The sequence below is a fragment of the Dasypus novemcinctus genome, chromosome 23 (assembly GCF_030445035.2).
Source record: "Dasypus novemcinctus isolate mDasNov1 chromosome 23, mDasNov1.1.hap2, whole genome shotgun sequence".
NCBI lineage: Eukaryota > Metazoa > Chordata > Mammalia > Cingulata > Dasypodidae > Dasypus > Dasypus novemcinctus.
Genome location: NC_080695.1, coordinates 30,697,415 through 30,723,327, shown reverse-complemented (window position 1 = coordinate 30,723,327; position 25,913 = coordinate 30,697,415). Strand labels below are relative to the sequence as shown.

General features: G+C 52.0%; 1 protein-coding gene across 1 annotated transcript in view; it reads right to left on the bottom strand.

Annotated features, from left to right (window-relative positions):
• GSG1L (GSG1 like) overlaps positions 1-25,913 on the bottom strand; it is a 260,072-nt gene that overhangs the window by 146,368 nt on the left and 87,791 nt on the right. Inside the window, exon 2 of the mRNA XM_058286151.2 lies at positions 14,899-14,946. Coding sequence (XP_058142134.1) covers positions 14,899-14,946 — 48 coding nt within the window. The remainder of the gene's footprint in view (positions 1-14,898; positions 14,947-25,913) is intronic.

Genomic DNA, 25,913 nt, shown 5'->3' with positions numbered 1-25,913 from the left:
TGGAAAGACCTGCGTGGGGTTTCAGCATGGGGCCAACGGGAGACGCCACTCTGCTGTGTGGCCTCTGACAAGCAGTCCAACTTCTCTGAGTCTGGGTATAACCTGGAGATAATAGCACCTACCCCCAAGGAGCGCCGCAAGAATTAAATTAAGGAAGGGGTGTGGAAGTGTCCGGCGGTAGATGGGATTCTGTGCATTATTCAACCAAAGTCAGTTGAATGTTAGTTGAGTAGAAATAAACACAAATCGAGTTACTTTCCAAGGTAGCTTGGCTGGGCCAGACGAAGGCTATAGGGGAGAGACAAGGGACTCTTCCAGCGGACGTTTACTGAGCCAGGCCCTGTGTTGGCCCCGCGCGTGTATTATCTCATTTGATTCTCAGAAGAATACCACAAAGTGGGAGCTTTCCCCCCATTACACAGAGGAAGACATCGAGCCCTAAAGAGGGCGAGTCCTCAAGAGGATGGGGCCTGAGTCCTGAGCCCACGCTCCTCACCGTCACCCGCGGAAGCCCCATGCTCAGCTCCCAGCTGTGTCACACGCGGGCCTGGAGAAGATCTTAACCTTTCTGAACCTCAGTTTCCTCCTCTGCAAAAGGGGAATAATAGAAACACCTCCTTTGTGGACTTTGAGCGGTTTCAATGGGATAACATGCCTGAAAGATACGCAGGAGGTGCTCAGTGAGTGCCTGCTGTCTGCACAAGGGTTGGTGCTAGGGGACACTTCCCCAGAGTGGGAACCCCTTTTCTTACCAGTATGCAGGCGGCATTCAATGAGTGCTTGTTGTATGAGCACATTGTACCAGGGCTGGGCTGGGAGATGCCACCCCACAGACTCCATTTCTTAGGAACTGGTATACAGTAGGCACACTCACTATGCTCAATCCATGGCAGCCACAAGGAGTTTTCTCTTGGGACCTCAGTTTCCCCGTCTGTAACAGGGAGCAGGCGAGACCGGGCCTCTGGGCCCTTCCAACCCTGACAGTCTGTGCATGAGGCTCAGACTCCTTTCTTGGAAGAGGAAGCATAAAGAGAAGGAAGGAGGACTTTACGTGAGGCGCGGGGTCCTTGAAGAGCCTCAGGTGTCATCCCACCCAGCATGGTGGCCCTTCCTTCCCCCCAGCCATGCCCTGTGGACACTTTCCTCGTCCTTTCCTCTCACTGGGTTTCAGTGGCTCACTGCGGGTTTCTCTTCTATTTGAACAGCCCTCCTGGAGGCGAAATGGAAGATGAAGCACAAGGCTGCTGGAGCCCACGTGCCCAGGGTCCAAGCCAGCTCTGTCCCTCACAACGCACGGGACCTTGGGCAAGGTGGCTTAGCCTCTCTGGGCCTCAGTTTCCCCATCCATCCCATGGCACAACAATAACACAATCCTCATCAAGGTGTCAGGGATCCGCTGGGCTTGGCATGTGGGCAAAACAGAAAGACGTTTTTGCCATTATTCTTAATCTGGAGGCATGTTGGAAAAACTTAATCGGCACAAGAATGAGGTGACAGACATAACTCTCAGGCTGGGGATGAATGAATTGGACTTTCTAAGTGAATCGCTGGAAAGAGAAATACTACGTGAATCCTCACCGCGCGGGGGAACGCGGTGCCTGGCCCCGGCGGGAAGGCAGGACGTTTGCCAGTGACGCCGGGGCCAAAGCAGAGGATGAGGTATTTTGGCTTGAATGAAGGCAAGAACATTTCATTTAATGTCCAGCAAGCAGACAATGAGGGGATGGAGATTTTAGGACCTCCCGGGAGAAAATGTAGCCTGTCAGGCTACTCCAATTTTGCCAATTAAATTTAGGCCAGGCAGTACCAGGCAAGCTCCCCATTAAAGCAAGTGCTGGGCTCTCCCGTGCTTTGGTCTGACACCCTCACCATCCCGGCCACCGGCTTCCAGTGACAGTTCCCTGGTAGTCCCCACGAGTCTTCTGCTCTCAGTCCCTACCTGCTTCTCAGCCAAGGTCCCGTACCTTCGGCGCACGAGTGACGTGCTAAGACCCCAAAGGGTGGAAGGCTCCCCCCACCCCCACCCCGGCGCCACTTCCTGGGATGTCACTTAACAAGCCAGGCTCTCCTGGAGCTTCTCAGAGACCCTGGACCCCGCCAGCGTGTTTCACCTCTTCTCCACTCAAAAGGAAACACGTGTCCTGGTTTACATCTGCCGTATGACCCAGCAATTCCACTTCTGGGAAGTGAAAACACCTGTCCTCACAAAGCTAGATAAGAGAATGTTCATAGAAGTTTCCCTCAAAATGGGTAAAAACTGGAAACAACCCCAATGTCCATCAATAGGTGAACAGATTTTTAAAAATTGGTCATACATCCACACAATGAAATATGGTTCAGCAATAAAAAGGAAGAAGCTACTGATATACATCACAACACGGATGACTCTCAAATACGTTACACTGAATTTTAAAAAAGCAAGACACAAAAGGGTCCATACGGTATGAGTCCATTGACACGAAGTTCTAGTTCAAGGAAAAATGGGTCTATGGTAACAGAAACCAAAACAGTGTTTGTCTCTCGGCTGGGGGTGGGGGAGGATTGCCTGAGAAAGGACATGAGGGAAATTTCTGGGAGGGCAGAAATTTCTGGGTGCGGAAACACTCTCTCCAAGAACAGTTACCTAATTTACTGGACCCAGATCAAAACAAGAACTTGGGGCCCCTGGTTTTAAAATGAAGAATATCAAGCCAGTGACATCCGAGTAGTAAAGCAAGTGCGGGGCAGGGTACGTGTGTGGCCCCGTGGGACTGTACAGGTGGCACACCACCAAACTGGCCCTGGTTCTAGATCTTGACATGATATAGGGGCATGGCTGACGTGGATGGACACGTGTTAAAACTCATTGAACTCTACATTCAAGACCTAAGCATTTCGCTGTAAATTATACCAAGAAATATTCATTTAAAAAAAAAGGAAGCATGAACCAAATAGGGTTACAAATTCAGTGTGTCACTGACCATGAAGCTCAGTGACGAGGTACAAGTAGTAATTTGTATGGTAAAGCTTGTCTTCTTTTAACCCCATCTGTATATCCCCGACCACCATGTACAGTTGTTCAGGATGGGCACTGGCCAACTCTAGGCCTTCACCTAGACTGCAATATAAATCACAGCCTCCAGCCTTGCAGTCGGTCACCTGCACAACTGTAACAGTGGTGCTGATTGGCAGCTGCAGGTCTAACTTCAAAACTCATCAAACATGAAAGCTGAGGCCCTTTGAGAACTCAGAGCCTGGGTCAAATGGAAGGAATCTTGTTGCAAATTCCATCCGGGGCCCAGGAGTAAGAGAGCTCTGACCCGCGGCAAGGGCCCCCCATCCGGGCAGGAGGAGCCAGTCCCAGGAAGGGCTCTGCTGGAATCAGAGCCGGGCAGCTCACGTGCTCCAGTCCCGACGCTGCGGAAACCTCTACTCAGGAGGGCAAAGGGCTGGACTTAAGTGTCCAAGGTAATTTCTCACACCGAGATATGATAAGACCACGGAGCCATTTGGAAATTTAAATTACCACTCTTTGCACTTAACAGAGTCTCCTCACCATGGAGAAAGTGTTTCCAATTACGAGACATGAAAGCTGGTCGCCGTTCGGGTTAATGCGCCGCTCTCTGCGAGCACACAGGCAAGGCTACCCAGACACCCAATTACCTGGAATGATAATCTTGAATAATTGGAATTAGAGCAACTAAAGCAATTATTAGATGTTGTGATCTCCAGGCACAGTCCTCCACCAGGCGTGGGGATTTAATCACCTTTAATAAGAGCACATAATTAGAGGAACCCAGAATTTCAGAGAAGAAAGGGGCAGAACCAGCACTTCAGAGTTAGGGAGGTGGGAGGACTGTGTGTGATGCTGGAGAAAATGAGGCTCGCAGGGAGGGGGAGAGAAGGAGGGCTGGGGTGAGGAGGGCTGGCCCCACAGGGTGCCAGGGCGCTGCCTCAGTGACACCCCGAGCATGAGTAGAGCCTGGGCAGCCAGCCTCACTCTGATGTAAGCCTGCCGTGTGACCTCCGGCCAGGCCCTTAGCCTCTCTGGTCTCTACGTACCTTCCACTCTCTGCATCATCAGCACGTGTTTATTGAGCACCTGCTACGTGTCCAGCATGGAAACACCTGGTCTCATGCCTTGGCCCACGCCATTCATTCCACACGGAGTGACCTCCCCTGACACCCCCTAAGCACCAGAAAAACCCCATTCCTCCTTCCAGACTCTTCCCACATGCTGCCCCCCCACGCCACCCTCCCTCTGCAGCCCTTCGTCCCACACCTCTGGGCTGCTGTAGCACAGGTGGGGATTCTCTGCCTCCTGCTCTGTCTGCCCCTCCCCAGGGGGCTTTGTGGGATTCGATCCTGGCACGGTGGGAGGTTGACCACGGACCTCTGGCAGGGCGGACCGATGTGAGGCGGCCAGCTCTTGTGTGCTGGGCTGCGCCTGCCCTGCCGCCAGTGGATGAGCTCGGCTAGGAAATGGTCTTCTGTGCAAGGGCCAGGCCACTCGGTGAGGGAAGGTTCCCGGCCTCCGCCAGACGGTGCTCGCATGAGAGGGCATCAGGACCACGCGCGGCCCCTCTGGCCAGCCTCCTGCCGCTTGGTGTTCTGAAATGTCTGTGTCACTGGGATGGAAAGAATCGGAGCAACCATTTGGTCAGGCCTCGGCCACAGGTTTGTGCCCGGGGACGGGAGAGCCAGGAGCAGGCAGTAACTAACTCAGCATGGGGGCCAGGGAGGGCTTCCCAGAGGCAAGCCCCTTGGGTTGGCCCGGGGGTGAGAGGGCTGCGGGGGGTTAACGCGGCAGCGCAGGGATGCCCGCTGCTGCGCGCTGCTCCAGGTCAGTTCGGGCAGCGGTGGGAGACAGCTCCCCTCTCCCTCCCGCTCAGCGTGCTCTGATCTATGCAAGTTTCAGTTCTATGACATAAATCAATAAAATGCACTAAATAAATTAAGTGAGCAGCGGAATTGTAAATCGATTTCAGGCGGAGAACAGAGAGGTTGAGGGAGCCTACAAGAGACTATTATAGGAACTGAAGTGAGGAATGACTCACGCCAGGCTCGGGACTGTGGCCGCAGAGCCCACCACGCCGTTACACATCCCGAAATATTAAACAAATGAAACCTACAAGCTTTGGAGACTGGTTCACAAAAGTTGCTAACTGGTGGCTGCCAGAAATCCCAGCTCGCTGGGAAACGGCAGGGACTTAGAGCAGAGCTCCGTCCAGGTGGGCAGAGGAGACCCAGGATCCAGGTTTCCAAACCCAAGTGGGCCACCCAGCGCATAGAGCACGGCCCCTGTTCATTCCTTCCTCCTTCATTCATTTCTCAACAGGCTTTACTGAACTCCTACCCTAAGCCAATCCCATCTTGGGCACAGCAGCCACAGAGAAGGCCAAGCTCCAGTGCTTGCCCGCAAGGAGTGTCCAGCCTGATGGAGGAGATGGTCTCAATACAGGAGGGGTGGCTAATAGGATATATCTCTGTAAGCACCTCTGAGGGTTCAGGGATGGCTTTTCAGAAGAGATGACGTCTAAACTGGGTTTTGAAGGGTGCATAGAAGTTTTCAAAGCAAACAAGATGGGGTATGGGAAACGGACTTTGGCCCAGTGGTTAGGGCGTCCGTCTACCACATGGGAGGTCCGTGGTTCAAACACCAGGGCCTCCTTGACCCGTGTGGAGCTGGCCCATGCGCAGTGCTGATGCGCGCAAGGAGTGCCGCACCACACAGGGGTGTCCCCCGCGTAGGGGAGCCCCACGCGCGAGGAGTGCGCCCATAAGGAGAGCCGCCCAGCGCGAAAGAAAAGTGCAGCCTGCCCAGGAATGGCGCCGCCCACACTTCCCGTGCCGCTGACGACAACAGAAGCGGACAAAGAAACAAGACGCAGCAAAAAGACACAGAGAACAGACAACCGGGGGAGGGGAGGGGAATTAAATAAATAAGAATAAATAAATCTTTAATTAAAAAAAACAAAAAAAAAAAACAAGATGGGGTAAAGGCAAGTCAGACAGAAGAAACAACACACGCAAAGGCACAGAGGCATAAGCTGTTATGGAGAGCTTTAGAGGGCCGTATACAAGCAATGAAGCCAGGCTGATGCACCGGGCTCGGGACCAGGATTGTAGGAGGGAGAGTGAAAAAGACAGACAAGGGTTAGCTCACGAGGACCAGGAATGCCATCCTCAAATGGCCTGTGGAAGTCCGGAGGCCACAGAAGTGTGTTAAACAAAGCCCTGATACAATCAGACTTTCATTTTATAAAGATAATTTAGAATTCAATGTGAGGAATTGTTTTTCAGTTTTTACTAAAGTATAACATACATCCAGAAAAAAAAAAGCCTATATCATTAAGTGGACAACTCGCTGAATTTCTACAAACTGAGCATATTTGTGTAACTAGCACCCAGATCAAGAAAGAGAATGCTGCCCTTGGCCAGAGGCCTCCCCCTCCCATTTCAGCCTTGCCTTCAAGGACGATCACGGTCCTGAGTTCTAACAGCCTCAGTTTTCCCATTTTCCAAGTCTATATAAGTTGACTCATATGACGTGTATTCTTTTGAATCTGGCTTCTTTTTGTTCTGTGAGCAGTGGTAGACAGTCCAGTGCGACTGCTGTGTAATATTCCGCCACCTTGACGGGCATGGAGGAATGGGTTTTCAACAGCAGACTGGCGCCTGGGAGGCCAGCTGGGAGAGCATTACCATGATCCGGGAAGAAAGGACGAGGAGCTGAGCTAGGCAGTGGCAGTGGAGAGAGAGATGCAAGAGACGCTAGGAGCCAAAGAAACGGGGCTCATCAAATAATTGAATGTGGAGAGGGAGGAGTTGAGGATGCGCTCCTGGCTCCTGGCTTGGGATACAGAGAAGATGATGGCTAATACATACAAAGGGTGAAGGAGAAGGGAGAGGTTTCAGGAGAAGACAGTGATTCACTGTGGGCGAGCTGAGTCTGGTACCTGGGCACCCAGGAGGAGGTGTCCAGAAGAGAGCGGAGGCAGAGCGCGGAGCTCGGGAGCCAGCTGGGTCTAGGAGATTAGCTGTGGGGCTGAACAAGGGGTTGAGCCAAAGCTTATCCCTGCTCCCTTCCAAAGCTTCAATTGCTGTAGTAGAGGAATAAGAAAGGCATAAATCCCCAAGGACAAAGGGGACGGGAGAGGGGATGACAGCAGATGAAAGCTGTCAACCACATTTTGGAAGCTGTGAAGTTCATGGATAGGTAGATTGTGATTCAGCAGATGGAAGAAAACTGAAAATTGACCACTTTCACGGAGAAAGCTGGTCAGAAGGCAACTGGTCAGGGTGGCCTGGGTTTGGGGGCACTAGTCCTGCTGAGTTCCATACTTAGAATCAAGAACTAAGAGAAAATCTACTTCTGGGACAGTAAGACAAACCCCAGCACCCTTCCTTCATGCAAATCCCAGAATGCTGCCAACTAACCTAATACACTAGAGATGGGAGGGTTCCTCTTTGGGAAACCGGCGAGCCCAAAAGAAAAGACCTGATGAGCGTGGGTTTGGGTTGACCAGATGGCCTTTTTTGGATAAAATGGTTGATAAGCCAGATGACTGGAAAGCCTATTGGCCAATATCACCCATCCCCAACCTACCTAGAGCTTCAAAATAGTATTTTAATGCCTCATTCTTAAATGTAAGCATCAGATATTTGAGGAAAACTTAAAATATAAAAGTCAGAGGCCAAAAATAAAATAAAACAGGCAAAAGAAATTGGAAGAAACAGAGACATTAAAGTATGAAGAAACTTAAAAAAACCCACAATATCCTCAGAGATAGGAAAAGATATTGCATCCATAAAACAAAAGCAGGAGGCCAAACAAGGAACATTAAGATAACAGGAAAAAACTCTTAACATTAAAAATATGACTGCAGAAAATTTTAAAATTCAATAGAATGGTTGGAAGATAAGAGTTGAGTAAATATCTCAAGATTAGAATAAAAAGGCAAAAATATGGAAACATAAAATAAGATGCTCCACTCTACCAGAGAGGGAAAAATATGAAAAAATCAGAATAGCATTAGACTTCTCAGGAACACCAGAAGCTAGAAGATAATGGGGCAACCAAAACTTTCCAAATTTCATGGGAAAATTATTTCCCATCCAGGCTTCTATACCTAGCAAAATTATCAATCAAGGACCTGGAGAAATAAAGACAGCATCAGGCATACAAAGTCTCAACCAACCATTTTCTGTTTCTCAGGAAGCTACTGGAAGTTGTTCCCTCAAATAAGGTAGTAAACCAGAAAGAGGACTGCCTGGGATCCAGGAAGGAGGGGCTCCAACCCAAGAAAGGGATGAGATTTCCCAAAATAATGGTAAAGGAGGCTTCCAGAATTACAGCCCAAGAGAACTGCTGGGCCAAAATGGGGCTAGAGGTCAACAGACTCCATAGGAGATGTCTGTAAGTATAAAGAAAGAAAGGAAAGAAGGAGGGGAGGGAGAGAGAGAGTGTGTGTGTGCATGAGAGAGAAGGAAAGGAGGAGAAAAGAGGGAGGGAGGGAGCAACCATCATGGATACCCAAGAGTGATTTACGATATTGAAAGAATATTTATACTCTTGCAGACAATTTGTGGATGAATTTGTGGTAGGTAAATAGAAAACCAAAAAAATTAGAAACAGGAAATTATTAACTCTAGGAGAAATGAAATGCAATCATAGCATATTACATGGTCCAGTTATGAGTATTTGCAGATCATGATACCATAAAAACAGCTGACCATTGAATTAAACAAAAATTATGACATAACTATATTTGTAAGAGAAAAAGAGGGAGAATGTTGGTGATGCTATAAGAGAACTAATATTTAAAACTGACTAATTAACAAAGAGCAAAATAAACATGTTATTTAAAAGTAGAGATATGGGAAGCAGATGTGGCTCAATCGATTCGGCTCTCGTCTACCATATGGGAGGCCCTGGGTTTGCTTCCCAGGGCCTCCTTGTGAAGGCAGGCTGGCCGGCGCCCGCGGAGAGCTGGCACAGCAAGATGACGCAACAAAGGGAGATGAGCAGACACAGAAGAACGCACAGCGAATGGACACAGAGAGCAGACAACAAGCAAGCGGCAAGGAGGGGATAAACAAATAAAATAAATCTTAAAAAAGAACAGAGATAAATAACAATAATGAGCTAATGGATACGAAAGTCATTGCCTTTGGGGAGTGTGATAGGGGGTGAGGAGGGATGAGGCCGGGGATGGATTCTGTTTTGCATTTAAGGCTTATGGTACTTCTTGACTTTTTAAACTATGTACATGTACTACTTTGAAAACCTTTTAATTATTTGTAAAACATCATCAGTGAAGAGGTGGCATTTGTCGGCCCAGTGTGGACGAAACCACCCATGAAGTAGAGTGCACGGGGACAGAGGCTAGATAGGGCCTGGGAAGGAATGCCGGGAGCACAGACGACGGGAGGTGGATGGGGGAAGATGAAACTGAAGAGGAATGAGGAGGAGGAGACAGAAAGACTGAAGGCCAGTTGTCATGTGAGGCTAAGAAGGGAGCAGCCTTCCAGAAGAGCTAGGACATAGGAGCCCTCAGAAGATGCATGTGCTTGGTCAGAGCTGTCAGTTCCTGCAGAGGGATGCAGACCAGCAAAGACTGAGAAAAAGAAGCTGGACTGGCAGCCAGGAGGTCACGGGTGTAGCCCTGATGTAGATATGAAATTTGAGAGGCTTCATTCATTCCTTCATTCACAGTAAGAGCCCATCTCCTGGGGAGGTTAAGCTACAACCTGGGACTTGGGAACTGAGAACCTTCCCCAAGTCGGACCTTCACAAACTACTTTGCGACAGATCTTTAATAGGGATCCTGTTGATATAAAAGAACCCAAACATCCTCATGGACTTCCTGCAGGGATCTTAGGTGACATCCATCACATTCCTTTAGCTAATGCTGGGGAAAGAGATTCCCTAACTTCTTCCCGCAGAGAATGGATCGTTCATTCCTTGGGTGGAGCCCTCCCTCGCTGTCCAGTAACTGCTTACTTAGCTCTCTTCCCCAGCGAACCACTCCTGGGGGGCAGAGACTCATTCATCTCTGCACCCCAATGTCTAGCCCAGAGCTTGCCACTTTGCAGGTGCTCGGTAAATGTCGGTCAAATCCAACGGCACGTGTGGAAAGGGCTGGCAGAGAAGATACTCAATTGGCATATGATGAGTGGATGGATGACTGCAACCTCACTCAAATACCTAAGTCATGTTGGAAGAAATAAAGGTCCTGCCAAGTAAATCAGTGAGTCTTACACACACATACACCCAAAACTTCAGCCGGGTCAGTTCCAGCTCTCTTAGCCACCACCCATCCTTGAGGCCTGTGCTTAGACCCAGGTGTGGCAGCTTAGATTACTGTTCATCCAGTGTTCGTTCCTGTCCCACCCCATACCTCTGCGAGAGTAGTAGACTTCTTGCCCCACTGATGTTGGTGGGACTGGCCATGTCACTTGCTTTAGCCAATGGGATGTTAGTGGATATAAGACAGGCAAAGTTTAAAATGAGTGTGAGGTTGGCCCCGCCTTCTTGTCTTTCTGCCATTATCACGAGATGAGGTTCTACCCAGTAACCACTACCTCTCAGCCCCAGTTCCAGAACGAACACACGTAGGACAAACCTACACATCCTGGCGCCAAGCCAGCCTAGAACAGCTCCTGAACCTAAGTCAACCCATAGACTTGGGAGCAAAAAATAAATTCTTGGATGCCACTGGGTTTTTGGAACGGCTTGTTACACAGCCTTATCATAGATATTGCTAACCAACCCACCAGGTTTAAGACTGTTGGTCACAGTTGTTTGGCAGGAGAATCCTAGGCCAGTGAATTAAGAGACTGAGACAGGATCAGAGTCACGATATGCAGACCTTGCTGTTTATCTGCATTTGTTCATTTCATCACTCTATGTGAATTGCTCGGACATCTTTAATTCATTCTCTTCTCTGCCTCACAGCCTGCTGAGACCTTTATCAAAATGCCTATTACATCGTTTTGCAAATAGTGTGCCGGCCCTGGGCTGCTCCCTAGAGGCCCAGAGGTAGAAAAAGGAACCACGGCTACCCTCAGAGGTCCCAGTCTTGTGAAGGACAAAGATGGGATGATCAACGTGCCCTGGGGGGTGGGGGGGGAGGTAATAATCTGTATGTATTTATGGTGAAGTAAATTATTTATCTTCATTTGATGAAATATTATACAGCTGTTTAAAAAGATGAGGGCAAGTTCTGTGTATTGATACAGAACTCAATCCATGATATATTGTTAAATTTGATTTTGTGTGATAGAACGGTTAATAGTGAACATCCAGAGGTGGACTTATAAGAGACTTTCATTTCTGATTTACAAACTTAGGACTTGTTGAAATGTTTATAGTAAGTGGGTGTAATGTTTAAAACCAATATTCATTTTTCATTCATTCAACAAGCTTTTTGGAGCATCTAGCAGCACCAAGCCTTTTTCTGGATGCCAGAGACACCGTGGTGGACAAGACAAGCTCCCTGCCCTCATGGAGCTGACGGGCTGTCAGGCAGAATGGTCATTAATCAAATGACCACTGAATAAATAATATGAATGGAGAGAGACTTGGCGGGGGGTGGGAAGAGGGGCAGGTACGTTAAAGAAGATGCTCTAGGAAAGCCTCTGTGAAGATGTGACATTTGAACTGGAACCTGAAGTATGAGAAGGGACCAGGTGTGCAGAAAGCATAGCAGGGATCTGCATGTGCAAAGGCCCTGAGGCACAAACCAGCTCGGCTGACTCCAGGAACGGCAAGAATATGGGAGGGCTGGAGTGGGGTGCAGGAGGGGAGACTGTAGGAGATGAGACCCCAGACAGGGCCACAGTGCACAGGACCTCACAGGTCACAGAGGACACTGACTTTCCCTCCTGGAAAGATTTTAAGGAAGGGCATTGCCTGGCCTGATGTCTGCTTTTAAAAGGTCATTCTAGTTACCAGGTGAATCAGGAGGTAAAAAGGATAGCAGGGAACCAGTGAGGGGGTCATGCCAGGATTCCAGAAGAAAAACGGGTGCAGCTCTGACTCGTGTGAAATGGAAAGACACTCCCCCTACGAAGCACAGCACGAGGACGGTGAGGCACACTGAGAAGTGCCCTGCTGTGACAAGCCAACGTTTTGCCAAGGGAGAGGGTGGGCAAGAAAGGGGCAAGAGGGTGTCAGAGAAAGTGGCAAAAGGGCGGTGCCACTGGAGAAGAGCTTCGAAAGCATGAATGCGGCCTGCCAGGCGGAAGGTGGTCGAGCAGCGTAGCGGAGACTCCCCAGGACTCGGCTCAGAGGTCTCGGGGTGCAGAGGAGGGACTCGACCCCAGGTCCCAGCAGGCCTGGCTTTAAGCCGAAGACCCAGGGGGCTGAGCGCCCGGCCGCTGCAGCGCTCATCCCAGCTCCCTGGCTTCCTCTCTCTGTGACCTGGGGCAAGTCAATTACCTGCCCTGTGCCTCAGTTTCCTCAACTGAGGAGAGTAAATGGATAGAGTGCCCCGCCCGCAGTGGGGACTCCAGAAGCTCGGGGAGAGACCACGGAGACTGCCAGGGACCAAATCCCACCGAATCCCACGGTAGAGCTAAAGCGGCTGCGAGGCAGTGATTCCCTGGAAATCATCCTGCAATTCAGTGGCAAAACCAGGAATCAGAGCCTGGCTTGTAAACATTTTTATATGCACAGCCAGAAGGCCCTCTGCGTGGCTGCCAAGCCCTAAAAGTAAAAGCACGAGGCCAGTAAAACACACAGCTACAACCTCGCTGGGTCCTGGGTCCTCATAAAAGAGGCGGGAAGGTGGGCGGCTTCCTGCAGTAGGTGAGCGCGACCTCCCCGTGCTATGCAAGGACACACGCGTGTGGGCACATCCACAGGCGCACACAACCACGTGCACACTCACGCCTGGACACGCTCCCATGGGCACACACGCGTACACCCGGCGAGACCCATGCGCACACGCACTCATAGGCGCACATGCGCACACTCACCCTCGACCCGACATACCCACGCACGTGTGCACACCCACAGGCCCTGCTTCCTGAAAGCCAGACGTGGGGCAGACCTGACCCATAAACTCAGAGGCCTGGGGGAGAACGGGAGGCGCCGCGGCTGCGCCTGCAGCGACCCCGCGGCAAAGGCAGGGGCGTGGAGCGCGGGCTCTGACCCCTGTGGGAAGGGAGACCTGGGACAAGGGGTTAACCTCTCTGCGCCTCTTTCATCATCTGCCAAGTGGGGGTGCAGAGAGCAGTCCCCTCCTCACAAGGTGGTGGAGAGGCTTCTCGCTGAATACGTGTAAAGTGCTTGGCACAGAGTAACTGCTCAATTAATGGCCATTTAGTAGTCATCGTATTCCCAAGAGATCTCGATTTGAAAGTCACGGCCCACGTTCCTCAGCCAAACGCTTCCGGATGGCGACACGCAGCAATTACACCGGACAGCGTCTGGGGATATCCAGGGGACAGAGGGGCAGTCCCCACGGCCCAAGCTTGCTCCACGGGGCTCCTGACCTCTTCCTGAGGTCGAGGGGGCTGAGTGGGTTCCCTCTCACTTGCCCCCTCCATCTCCCAGCTACCACTTGGCTGGAGCGCCCCGATGGTGTCTGCGAGACCCACATCCACGGCCAGTAAGCCGAGAGCTCTCGGCCCTTCCCCGCTGCCCCGGGGCGTCGGAGGCCCGCACCCCGCGGGCGCAGGTCCATCCGGGTCCCTGCTCCTCCCGGCTGAAGCGGGGGAGCCGCGATCTCAATCCCACCAGCAGGGGCGCAAGTGGCCGCGCGTCCTGGATTTAAGCATTTGCCCTGCGCGCAGCGCATCTCCCCCAGGTTGGCACAGCTTATATGACTGGACTTCCGCCTCGAGTTCACCCCGTTCCCGCTCGGGAGAAGATCGGCGCCCTGTCTTAATCTGCAGGTGCACCAAAGAGATCTGCACACCTTGGAGGCAGGGATTGGTGCAGTAGGGAGATGGCCGCTCTCCCCTATGTCCCTGAGGAAGGCAATCCTTCAGTAACCATTCTCCTGTTCTTCAAAAATAATAAAATAGTAACAAATTTTAAACCCTAATTTTTAGTCAGGCTCATAGTTGCCCAAGATAAAATCCACATTTCCCAGCTTCCTTTGCAGCTGAGTGTAATCGAATTCTAGCCAATGAGATGTAAGTAAGTGTTGTGGGAACCATAGAGTTGATACGCAGTCTTCGCCCTTTTCTTTTTTGTCCTTCCTCTACCCTGCTGCCTAGAATGCAGATGCAATGGCTGGAGCTCTAGCTGCCATCTTGGACCATGAAGGCAAAGGCCATAGGGATGCTCACAAGGGAGCTAGAAGGACCCTGGGTTCTGAGGACTTCACAGAGCAGAACCACCTGGATTGCCTCCTTCCAAACTTTTATAAGAAAGTAACAACTTCTTTGTTGAGGCCAGTTATTTTGGGTCACTATGACTTGCTGCTAAACCCAAACTGGACTGTTACACCCGCCCTCCTCCACAGCGACCAGCTCTTAATCATCCCATGACCACTTTGCCTGGCTCTGAGCATCACTCTGGGCTCAGAATCTCTGCTATTGGGCTCTGCCCCCCAGTGAGACCTCTCGTATAGTGGTGTCCAATCAGGTTCTCAGACAAGAGAAGAGGCAGCTGGCTGTCCTCCCCCAAGGCCAAACCCCAGAGCTGGGGCCCCCAAAACTGGTCTTGCCTGGCTCCAGCTTCCCCACCCTCCATCCTACCTCCCCCAAAGCCCCAGCATGCCCTGGAACTGATGGAGGAGCAGTACCACCAGGTAGGCAGGGCGAGTGATCCGCCTGCACCTGCCTCTCCCACTTCAAGAAACTCAGAGCTTCCCAACAGACTTCCAGCGCCCAGGAGTGCTGCAAGAGTAGACACCTCCAGAAGGGGCAGAGTTTGCACGCCTGGGCGGGGGCCACACTTACCTTTCTCTGATGCTGGGGCCAGGTCAATGAAGCTGCGGCATTTTTCACCTTCAAAAAGAAAAGAAGGGTTTTTCAGAACGCAAGAAGACACGAGGGTTTCAGACGTTCACGTCTCGCCCTCCCGGGCGCCCGAGAGCCGAGTGGGGAGCGGAGCCGGGTGTCTCTAAGCCAAGGGGCACCTTCCTCTGCCCTCATCCCTGGAAAGCCAGTGTCCTCAGTGGACGCGGACGGCAAGCCCGCAGGCTCGGCTGCACGTTACCCGAGCGCCGCTGCCCCTCTCGCCTCCCGCAGCTAAGCCATCTAGTCCTGCCCACCCCCTCCCCTGTGGCCCGCGAGTCCACCCCCACGGCTCTGCCCTGCCCCGGGCCACCAGCATCCCTCGCCCAGGCCAGGGTAGCCGCCTCCTCGCTGGTCTCCCCAGATCCTCGCTCTCGTTTCTCGCTGTCCATTCCCCACTGCAGCCGGGGGGTGTTTTCAAAAGACACAGCTCTGATCACACACACGCACACGCACGCGCACACACGCACACGCATCTGCTTAAAACCCATTAATGGCGCCCCAGGGAGTAAAGCCCAAGTTCAGCCCCGTGGACGCAGGGCCGCCCGCCCGCATGCCCTGCCTCGCGCCATCCCTCCCCCTCTCCTCCTCTCTCTTCCTCTTCCTCCCCTGCCAGGGGAGCTTTGCAGAGGCAGGTCTCCCGCCTGGAGGCCCCTCCCCTGTTACCAGGCCCCACACCTGGCCCTCCTCCTCCTGTCGGGCACCTGTCCTGGCACGATTCTGCCTTGAGCGGGGGACACTTTGAGAGACGTTTCTCAGTGTCTGTCCCCCACAAGCTGTCGGCGTCGTGGGCAGCGCCGAGTTGTCCTCGGACCTCCGGCTCTGACCGCTCCGTCCTCCCCGGGGCCCCGCCCCAGCCCCGGCCCTCCTGATCCTCTCTTTCTCCGGTTCCTGCGCTGTGGCTCTGGAGCCCCGGGTATCCTGGATCTGAGCGCCTCTGCTGTCACCCCCTCACCCCAGGCACCTTCGCTTCCTGCCTGGATTTCCCGCAGCAGCCGCGGCGCTGGTCTCCCTGCTTCTGCCCTTGTCCACACGGTGGCCGGGGGCGCCCATCAGAACCCCAAACAGGACGTGCCCCTTCTCCGCCCAGAGCCCAAGGCCTCACCGCGTCCTCCATCATCCCCGACCCCATCTACCCTCTCGCCCTTGCTCATTCCGCTCCAGGGACACTGCCAGGCACTTGCTCTCTCTCCTGCCTGGAACCGGCTTTCCTGGGAGAGCTGCACGGTTTACCCCTCCTCTCCTTCAGCACTCGCCTCAGATGCTGCTTCCCCAACTGAGCTGTGCAAAATCCCCAAGGTCCCTGCCCCGGCGCTCCCCCTCCCCCTTCCTGCTGGGTGTACGCTGCCTGGAACACGGTAAGCCGTCAGTAACTATTTGTTGAAGGAGTATATGAATGACTAAGGAATGAACACACGAGGGGATGAACGCCTCCCTCCCAAACCCTGCGGCCCTAAGAAACTGCAGCTCTTCCGTTTTCCTCCCGGGCTCCCGGGACACGCTGACGAGCAAGACATGGTCCCCACCCCTGACCCTGCCTCAGGAAGGACAGGCGCACACGCTGGACCTCTGCTCACAAATGTGTTATTGGGCCCATACCAGAATCCGAAAACGGGAAACATTTTGCCTACAAATTCAATTTTCTGATTTTCTCTCGGTTATTCAGAAGAATTGGCCCCACCAGGCCCATTGCCCCACAGAGCAACTTTCAAATGGAGCCAAGCAGAGGCTACCTCTTAACATGGGGCATGTAGCTTCTAGTTTGCCACTGTCCCCACCACTCCCTGTTGCTTCCCCTCTCGCTGCATTTAAAACACCCAGCTGGCCCCTGAGACACTAGCTTGGATGACCTCAGCAGGATGTTACTGCTGATCCCAGCAAGGAGATTGGGTCAAAATGGAACAAACACAGTGGGATGGAGGGAGGAAGTCATGGAAGCTTCCAGCATTCCCTACTTTCATGTCTGCTTGGTGGTCCCTAAATTATTCTCTGAGAAGGTCATTTGAAACCCCTTGGGGCTCCTGGAACTCCGTCCAGCCCCATATAAATACAAAGGCAGGCATGGGGGACGGGGCAGTGGAAGATGAGTTGAGAAGGAAGTCAGGGGCTAGAGCACAAAGGGTCTCGAGTGCCAAGCCGAGGAATTGCCCCCTCTCGTTTTTGTCACCCCTTCCAAAGAAGCACGAGACCACAGGTGGGTGGACGCTCTCTGGCGGCTCCCCTGGGTGTGGTTTCTCCCGGCGTCCCGTGCTGAGACCAAGAGCCCGGCCCTCCCTTTGCAGATGAAGACGAGAAGGCTCAGAGGGGCTGAGTGACCCGCCTGGGTTCCACAGCTAGTCAGTGGTGCCGAGACTATCGCCAGCTGGAGGAGACACCGGCTGGCAGGCAAGAACTGAAAGGAAACGTTTTAAAGCTTGAAAATAGGCGTTGTCCTACAGTGGCTGGGTTTGAGTGAATTATTTTAAACGTTCTTTAGTGTTACACTGTTTTCCTGAAAGCTGGAGAGGGAAAAAGATTGATGGTCAAGTTCAGACCAGCCAGCACCCAAGGCCGCCTTATAATTTTTGAGTGCCTGAGGCATGATTGCTTTCATGGGCCCCTTCTTCTGTTTAAAAAATATATTAATTACATGATTAAATAGTATTATGATACCTTACAACTATGTTGCTATGGGGATGAATATATCAATATTCTACAGCAAAACATTTTCTTCACCTAGAAGTTCACATTTTTGCCTCTGATTTTAAAAAGAGGTGAACGCATTTTCGCGGGCCCTGCAAGGACGGGGGCTCTGAGCTGATGGGGAAGCCGGTGTCCTGGCGCCCACGTCCATGTCTTCCCGCCCCACTGGGCTCCTGGGCCATAGCTGTGATCTGGGGGCTAAGCATTTGCCTTCTCTTTTCCTTCACTAACTTTACTGGGATGTACGTCACGTGCCGAGTGATTCCCCCATTTAAAGTGCAGAATCAGTGGTTTTTAGTATAGTCACAAGGTCGTGCAGCCCTCACTACTATCACTTTTAAACATTTTCATCACCCCAAAAGAAAACCCGTACCCCTTAGCAGTCACTTCCCATTGCCCTCGACCCAGCCCCGGGCACCCACTAATCTACTTCCTGTATCTATTTGCCTATTCAGGACAAGTTGTGTAAATGGAATCATACAGGATGTGGTCCTTTTTCACTTAACATGTTTTCCAGGTTCATCCGTGTGGCTGCACGCATCAGTACGTCATTTCTTTTTACGGCTGAATAAGGTTCCCTTGTATGGATATAGCACTTTTTATTTATCCGCTCATGACAGACATCCGGGCTATTTCCACTTTCGGGCTATTTATGAACGTTGGTGTACAAGTTTTTGCACGGACATACGTTTTCACTTTCTTGGGTGTATACTTTGGAGTGGAATTCCTGGGTCATACGGTAATTCAAAATGTTTAAGAGGCTGTACAATTTTACATTCCCATCAGCAATGCATGAGGGTTCCAGTTTCTCCGCATCCTTGCCAATTCTTGTTATGGTATGCCTTTTTATTACAGCCATGCTACCGAGCATGAAGTGCTGTCTCATGGCTTCGATTTGCATTTCCCCAATGACCAACAATGTTGGGCATCTTTTTGTGTGCTTATTGGCCATTTGTATAGCTTTTTGGGGGAAATGTCTCTTCAGACTCTTTGCCAATTTCTTAATTAGGTTACTTTTCTTTTTATTATTAAGTTGTAGGAATTCTTTATATATTCTGGATACAAGTCCCTTAATGGATACATGCTTGCAATTATTTTCTCCCATTCTGTGGGTTGTCTTTTCTTGATGGTATCCTTAAAAAAACAAGTGTTTCAAATTTTAATGAAGTCCAATTTATATAATTTTGTTGTTTGTAGTGTGTATCCAAGAAGAATTTGGCTAATCCATGGACAAGAAGATTTACTCCCATGTTTCCCTCTAAAAGTTTTGTAGCTTTAACTCTTGCATGTAAAAGCAAGCTTCATTTGGAGTTGATTTATATGTGTGGTATAAAAGGAGGTCCAACTTCATTCTTTTGTGTGTGACTATCTAGTTGCCCCAATGCTATTTGTTGGAATACTGTTAATTCCCTCATTGAAAGGACTTTGTATTCTGTGTGGGCTTTTTTCTGCAGTCTCAATCCTATTCCATTAGTCTATATGTCTATCTTTATACCAGTGGCACATTGTCTTGGTTCCATAAATTTGTGGTAAGCTTGAAATTGGGAAGTGTAAGTCCTCCAACTTTGTTCTTTTTAAAGATTGTTTGACTATTTAGGGTTCTTTGCATTTCCATATGAATTTTAGAGCAACTGGTCAATTTCTGCAAAAAAAAAGCCAGCTGAGATTTTGATAGGGATTGCAGTGAATCTATAGATCAATTTGGGAAATATTGCCATCTTAATAATATCAAGTCCTTGTTCCATGAACATGGGATGTCTTTCCATTTATTTAGATCTTCTTTGGTTTCTCTCAACAGCATTTTGTAGTTTTTGCATGAAAGTTTCATACTTCTTTTGCTCAATGTATTCCTAAGTATTCCATTCTTTTTGATGCTATTGTAAACAGAATTGTTTTCTTAATTACATTTTTGAATTGTTCATTGCTGTTGTGTAGAAATGTAATTGATTTTTTATAATGATCTTGTATTCTGCAACCTTGCTGAACTCATCTATTAGTTCTAATAGATTTTTGTAGATTCCTTAGGATTTGCTAAATTCAAGACCATGTCATTAGCAATAGAATTTCACTTCTTTTCCCATCTCAATGTCTTTTATTTCTTTTTCTTTCCTAACTGCAATAGAAGTGGCAGGGGGGACATCCTTGTCTTCTTCCTCACCTTAGGGGAAAAGCTTTCATCACACAGTGAGTATGATGTTAGCTGGGGGCTTTTCATCGATGGCCTTTATCAGGTTGAGAAAGGTCTCCTCTCTTCCTAGTGTATTGAGGGCTTTTATCATAAAAGGGTGTTTGCCTTCTCTTTAATTCCACATAACCTGCAATGTAGCTCTGAGAGTCCCCGCTTTAGAGAGAAGCAGACTAAAGCCGGAACTTTCAGTGAGTTGCCCAGGACCACACAGCCCGTAAGGGATGGAGCAAGACTCAAACCCAGATCCATTGACTTCAAACTCCATCCCCTAAAATCCTCCCAGGATTTGCTCTGTCAGCATCCCCTACTGCAGCCAGCTGTTTCCCCGGGGCAGAGTTGCTGGGAGTGGGGGTCCTGAAAGGAATCTCCTAGAAACATATCTCCTGGCAGATGGAGAAAATCCACCAAGGGATCAAGAAATGGCCCTCACACTTCTATTTCTACCACATGGACAAGACCATAAAGAAGAGATTTGAGTAGATATGGTCAAACTTAGCCCACACTGCCTATGCAGAGCAAGGATGAGGTTTATTGAAAGAATCATGGAGTTGACATGAGGAAGGCAGGATACTTCAATGGTCAACAAATCTAACAGCTGAAATTTAAACACAGAAGGGATTTTTGTTTCCAAACCCTTCATCTCTATAATAAAGATTAGCTAAGCATTAGTGAGAAAGATAAACTGTACCAGATGGGTTTACTGCTTTAAACAAGGCCCCTAACACATTAACATCTTTGTCAATTATTAAGTTTATATGTTTAATTAAGGGATTTATTTTGGATATAAAACTGAAGGCAAGAGCACTTCTCTCTCAATCCAATCACACACTTCAGACTGAGGTTGACAGTTCATGGCGCTGTGGCATGTTACCGCCACCTGGTGGCAGCATACCTTCCGGGCACCATGGAACTTGAAAGTTGGAAAGGATCCCAGAGGTTATCCAATTTAAATGGTTCTCAGCCCTGGCTGCACATTAGAATCACCTGGGAAGTCCAGATCCCACCCATAGAGATCCTGATTTCATTGGTCTGCATGGGGCCTAAATATGGTTTTAAAACTCCCCAGGTGATTCCACTGCGCAACCAGGGCAAGAATCACACTCTAATCTGACTTGCAGATAAACTTATTTTCAACATTAGAAAAAGAACACTAAGTCATTTCAGTTCATGCTATAGTTCTAGACACCCCTTCAAGCAGCAGCTTTTATGGGACAGGATAAAGAGTGCCCAAGGGCCCAAGTTCTGGAATCCTGGCTCTGCCGCTTATGGCACCTGAGTCCCCAGTCTCTCCGTACCTTGACTTCATCCCTAAAACAGGCACCGCACCTGTCAGGGTCCTGTGGAGGCTGAATGTGGGCAAAGAGTCTAGACACACCGCCTGAAGCAGAGGGGTGCTTAGGAGAGGGTGGCTCTTGTCATTGTCACCGTCTCCTCCACATGGGCCAGGGGATGGGGGGGACGCACAGGAAATGTGGGACCAGTCCTCTGTGGTCTAGTGGAGGGGAGACGAGACAGACGCCTGGGCCAGCAGCAGAGACCAGCCAGAGGGGTGGACGGCGCCTGCCACCATCCCTTACTAGATACGTGATTTTAACATTCGCCTCTGGGGGCCTCAGTTTCCCCATCTGTAAAATGTGAGAAATCACTGACGCTAGGACTTCTCTAGGACTTGCCACGGTGCCTGGCACATAGTGAATGTTCTGGGTGTTGTCGTGAGGAGTCGGGAAGGCAGAACTAGTCAGGGTGGCTCGGCAGGGATGGGTGTCAGCCTCCAGGCAGTACTCTACGACACTCAGCGGGCAGAGCCCCGACCCCCAAGTGGCAGCTGAGGGGCGCGGTGGGGCCCTGCCACTTCCCCACACCCATGGGTGCTGCCCGGCAGCCTCGCTTTCTGCCTTGGAGACGCCGGTCCCCACCACCTCCTCCCTGTGTGATTCCCGTCTACCCACAGGAGAGAAGGTGGAGAAGGTGGGGGGTCTCAGCATCTCTTCCCAGGAAGGAGCCCCCCGAAGGCCCGTGCTTGGAAGAGGGGAGAGGCAGGGAATTCCTGCAGGAGGAAGGTGCAGTCAAAAAGCCAGGGGAGGAGAGCTGGGGTTCTGTGGGCAGCACCCGAGGATGCTGGGACCTCCAAAGAGAATGGCCTGGGCTCCGGGGCCAGTGCTCACAGGCTCAGCCGCAATCCTGCTCTGCAGTGAGGGGCCCCTGGCCTCCGTGGTCTCGGGAAACCATCAGCAGTGGGCAGCCGGTGCAGTGGGGGATTCTAAAAGTTCTGGAAACTTCCTACAACCCACGGGCTGGGAGGGAACCTTGACTCAGTGAAGACTGAATTTCTCACCAGTTTGGGGAGTGGATGCGCACGAGCCCCTTTTCCCTAGTCTAAGAAATGACACAGCGGGCAATTTCTCGCCGTTGGGGAGGGAGATTGCTTATTCACACTCCCCGTGGCTAACCACGGGCCTGAGACCCAGCCTTACAGCAAGAGTCCCGGACTCGAGCCCCGGCATGGCCAGGCAATGACTGAGGCACGACCGGGGAGTGCCCCCGCCCCCCGCCCCCACCCCACCTACATGACAGGCGGTGGCACTCCCACTATCTGCACCAGCCAGGGGCCCGGCAGGAAGCAGATGCACCCTGCCCAAGGGGCTCACCCAAGACCATTTACTGAAGGGACGATTTCTAGTTGTGTGGACAGGGCTGAGGGGCGAGCAGGGTGGGGACCCCCGGCCACCCCAGGTCTGGAGCCGGAGGGCAGGAGCTGCCCCGGGAGCCGAGGCCCCTGAACGGAGCTTCTCCAACGGGACCAGCAGCCGAATCCACACTTCTGGAATGGGGCGGGAGAACTTGCACTTCTTGTGGGGTCGCAGGGGGTGGGCCTGGGGGCCACTCTGAGCACCACTGCCCTAGAGAAGGGCAGCCACGACCAAAACCTCACAAGGAGAGGGAGCGCAGGAACCCCCTTCTCTCCTGCCTCTGGTTCCCGGCAGAGGCCTCGCAGGGGCCCAAACCAGAGCGAAGACCGAGGGCTCAGGCGCCCAGGGTGCCGTCCCCAGGGCCGGCCCAGGCCCAGAGCGGGCAGTGAGCAGCCCCGGCGGGCGGAGGACAGGCCCCGCGCTCCCCGCCTCTGGTCCCGCACCCTGCTTTCTTTTCCTTCTCACGTGAGACTATCTGGTCTGTGCGTTTGCTTACTTGCTTGTTGTCTGTGTCCTCTGCGGAATGTGCCACCGGCTTTTCTTCTGCTTTGGATTCTGTTTACATGTAGATGTCACCTGGTTGTGGACTAGAAGCTCTGCACGTTCTAGAATAGCCTGGAGGTGGCAGGGCCTGGAAAGTCCGGCTCTCTCCACCCCCTCCTCTCTCCTGTCACTCGCTCTCTCCCTTTCTCTCTCTCTCTCCCTCTCTCTCTCCCTCCCTCTCTCCCTCTCTCTCCCTCCCTCTCTCCTTCTCTCTCTCCCTCCCTCTCGCCCGCTCTCTCTCCCTCTCCTCCCTCTCTCCCTCTCTCTCTCCCTCCCTCTCGCCCACTCTCTCTCCCTCTCTCCCCCCTCCCTCTCTCTCTCCCCCATCCCCCTCTCTCTTTCTCTCTACTCTCCCCCTCTCTACTCTCCCTGTCCCCCTCTCCCTCTCCCCCTCTCCCTCCCTCTCTCTCTCTACTCTCTCTCTCCCTATCCTTCTCTCTCTCCCTCTCTCTTTCCCTCTCTCCCTCTCTCTCTACTCTCTCTCCCTCTCGCTCTCTCCCTCTCGCTCTCTTGCCCTCACTGTCCTTCTCTCTTTGCCACTTTCTTTTTCTCTCTCTCCCCCTTGCTCTCTCTCCTCTCTCACTCTTTCACCAAAATCACATCGACAGCCTCAGACAGTGATATCTGGGGGTGTTTGGATTAATTTTGATTCCCCCAAAGTTTGCTTCTCTCGGGTTACCGGCATCGTGCTGCACATCCGCACTTCCACGTACTTGGTGCGCGCACTGCCCTAGGCGCTGGCCCTCCCGAGCTCCGGGTCTACCGTGAGAAGCTCATGTAGAGAAACGTGCTGGTTTCCCGTTGCTGCCTGGACAACCCCCACAAATGTACTGGGTTGAATAACACGAATTTGTTGTCTTACAGGTCAGAAGTCTGAAATGGGGTTCACTGGGCTAAAGTCAGGGCACCGGCAGGCCTGGGTTCCTTCTGGAGAACATCCATCTCCTTGCCTTTGCCGGCTTCCCAGTGGCCGCCCCTTCCTCCACCTGCAAAGCCAGCAGCGCGGATGAGCCTTCCTCGAGCTGCCCTGCTGGGACACTGGCCCTGTGGGTCACATGTCCCTCTGGCTCCCTCTCATAAGGACGCTCGTGACCACCTGTGCTGACACCTGGCCATCGTTAACGTAATTACACCTGCCCTTTTGCCACGTGAGATTCCACAGTCCAGGGACCTCTTTCCGGGGCTAATATTCAGCCTGCCGCGAACAGCCCTTTGAAACCCTCTCACCCGAGAGTGTACCCCCTGCCCTTCTAGATAAAGCCCAGAGCACTGTCTGCAACTTGGGGAGCCACGTGTCTTCTGTGACCACGTGTGCTGAATCCTCGAAGCCAGGAACAGGCATGGGTGCTCCCAAAATAATGATGGAATGAAGAAATGCAGAACAGTTCATAAACTGCCTTTATCGAGAATTCCACCCAAAGGCAGAAGCTCTGGGGACAGATCGGTGGAGAAGGGGTAAACAGCAAGGGGCATCTACGCTGGCTTTCCCGGGATGGTGGTGACCCCAAGGACAGCCGTGGGGCAGCCATACCCAGCCCCAAACCGGCCACAAGGCGAGGACTTGGAGAGCCCCTTGAACATAATATCGTTGCCACTAACCGGGGGTTCAGCAGCTGCAGAGAATTCTGCATTCCACCTCTCCTGCTTTGCCCCCACGGCTTCACATTTGCATTCTCGCATCTTCCCACCCCCTGCCTTTGTTCTCACTGTTCCCTCGATTGCAACACCTCGGCCTCCCCGCTAGGTTTCTCCAGATCTGAACCATCCATCCCCAGCCTGGCGCTGCAGCTGAAACACCCGCTCCCCCTTGGTTCCCAGTCACCTGCCCCGCCCGGCAGTGAGGGCCCCAGGGTCTGAATTTCCCGGGTGCTTAACGCTCTCTCTCTCATTACATCGTCACAGTCTACCTGGAGTGCAGATTGTTGGTGTCCCTGGCTTGGGCTCCCTCTGGACTGCGGTGGCAGATCTTGCAGCATGTGGCAGCGAGAGTTTGTCACGTTGCCTGAGATCCGATGACGTCCCCCTCCCCGGGCGAGGCCAGGGCAGGCACTCAGGACTTGGCAAGCATCGACAGCTCCCTGAGGTCTGTACCCATCCCATTGCACAGATGAGGAAACTGAGGCTCACAGAAGGAGAGCCGCCGACCCGCGGTTCCACGGCCAACAGTGGCAGAACCAGGCTCTCATCTGTGGCTCTCCAAAGCCCTTTCCATCGGGCCGGTGACCGGCTGGGGCAGAGGCAGGGCAGGGACTCGGGTCCTCGGGTCCGAAAACGTCCAGACTCAGGCAAATCAACAGGGTCTCGAAATAGCCCCTTTCAATATCTTATCAGAAATCTCCAACTTTTACATAAAGTAGAGGGACTAGTACAAAGAGCCCCAGGTCCCCTCACTCACTTCCCATCACCGCAGACTCCCAGCCTGGTCTCCGCCCCACCCCCACCGCGGCATGATGTCCAAACAAGCCCAGAAGTCATCTCGCAAGGTCCTTTTGAAGGGCTTGCTCCCTCGCTCAGAAAAGACAGATGGAAGGTCATTTCTTTCTGGAACCTGGGGCACCCCCTTATGGAGCTCCTGGCCTCTTACTGGGGGGCTGCCCTCACTGCTGCCACCTCTGACCCATGTCCTGGGGGCCCAGCCGAGGTAAGGACGGGCGGGGATGTTGAGAAACGTGCAGCTCGACCGCGGTCACGAGGGGAGAGCGCCTGGCACAGGCCCTCGGCGGAAGTGAGGCTTGCGGGAGCCCCCCGGACACCCGCCGGTCACAGCTGCTCTGGCTCGTCACTCACGCCTGATTCTCACCTCAAGGTCTGGTCTAATGGAGAAAGAAGAGTGTGTGGAGGTGGGTGGGCAGGGC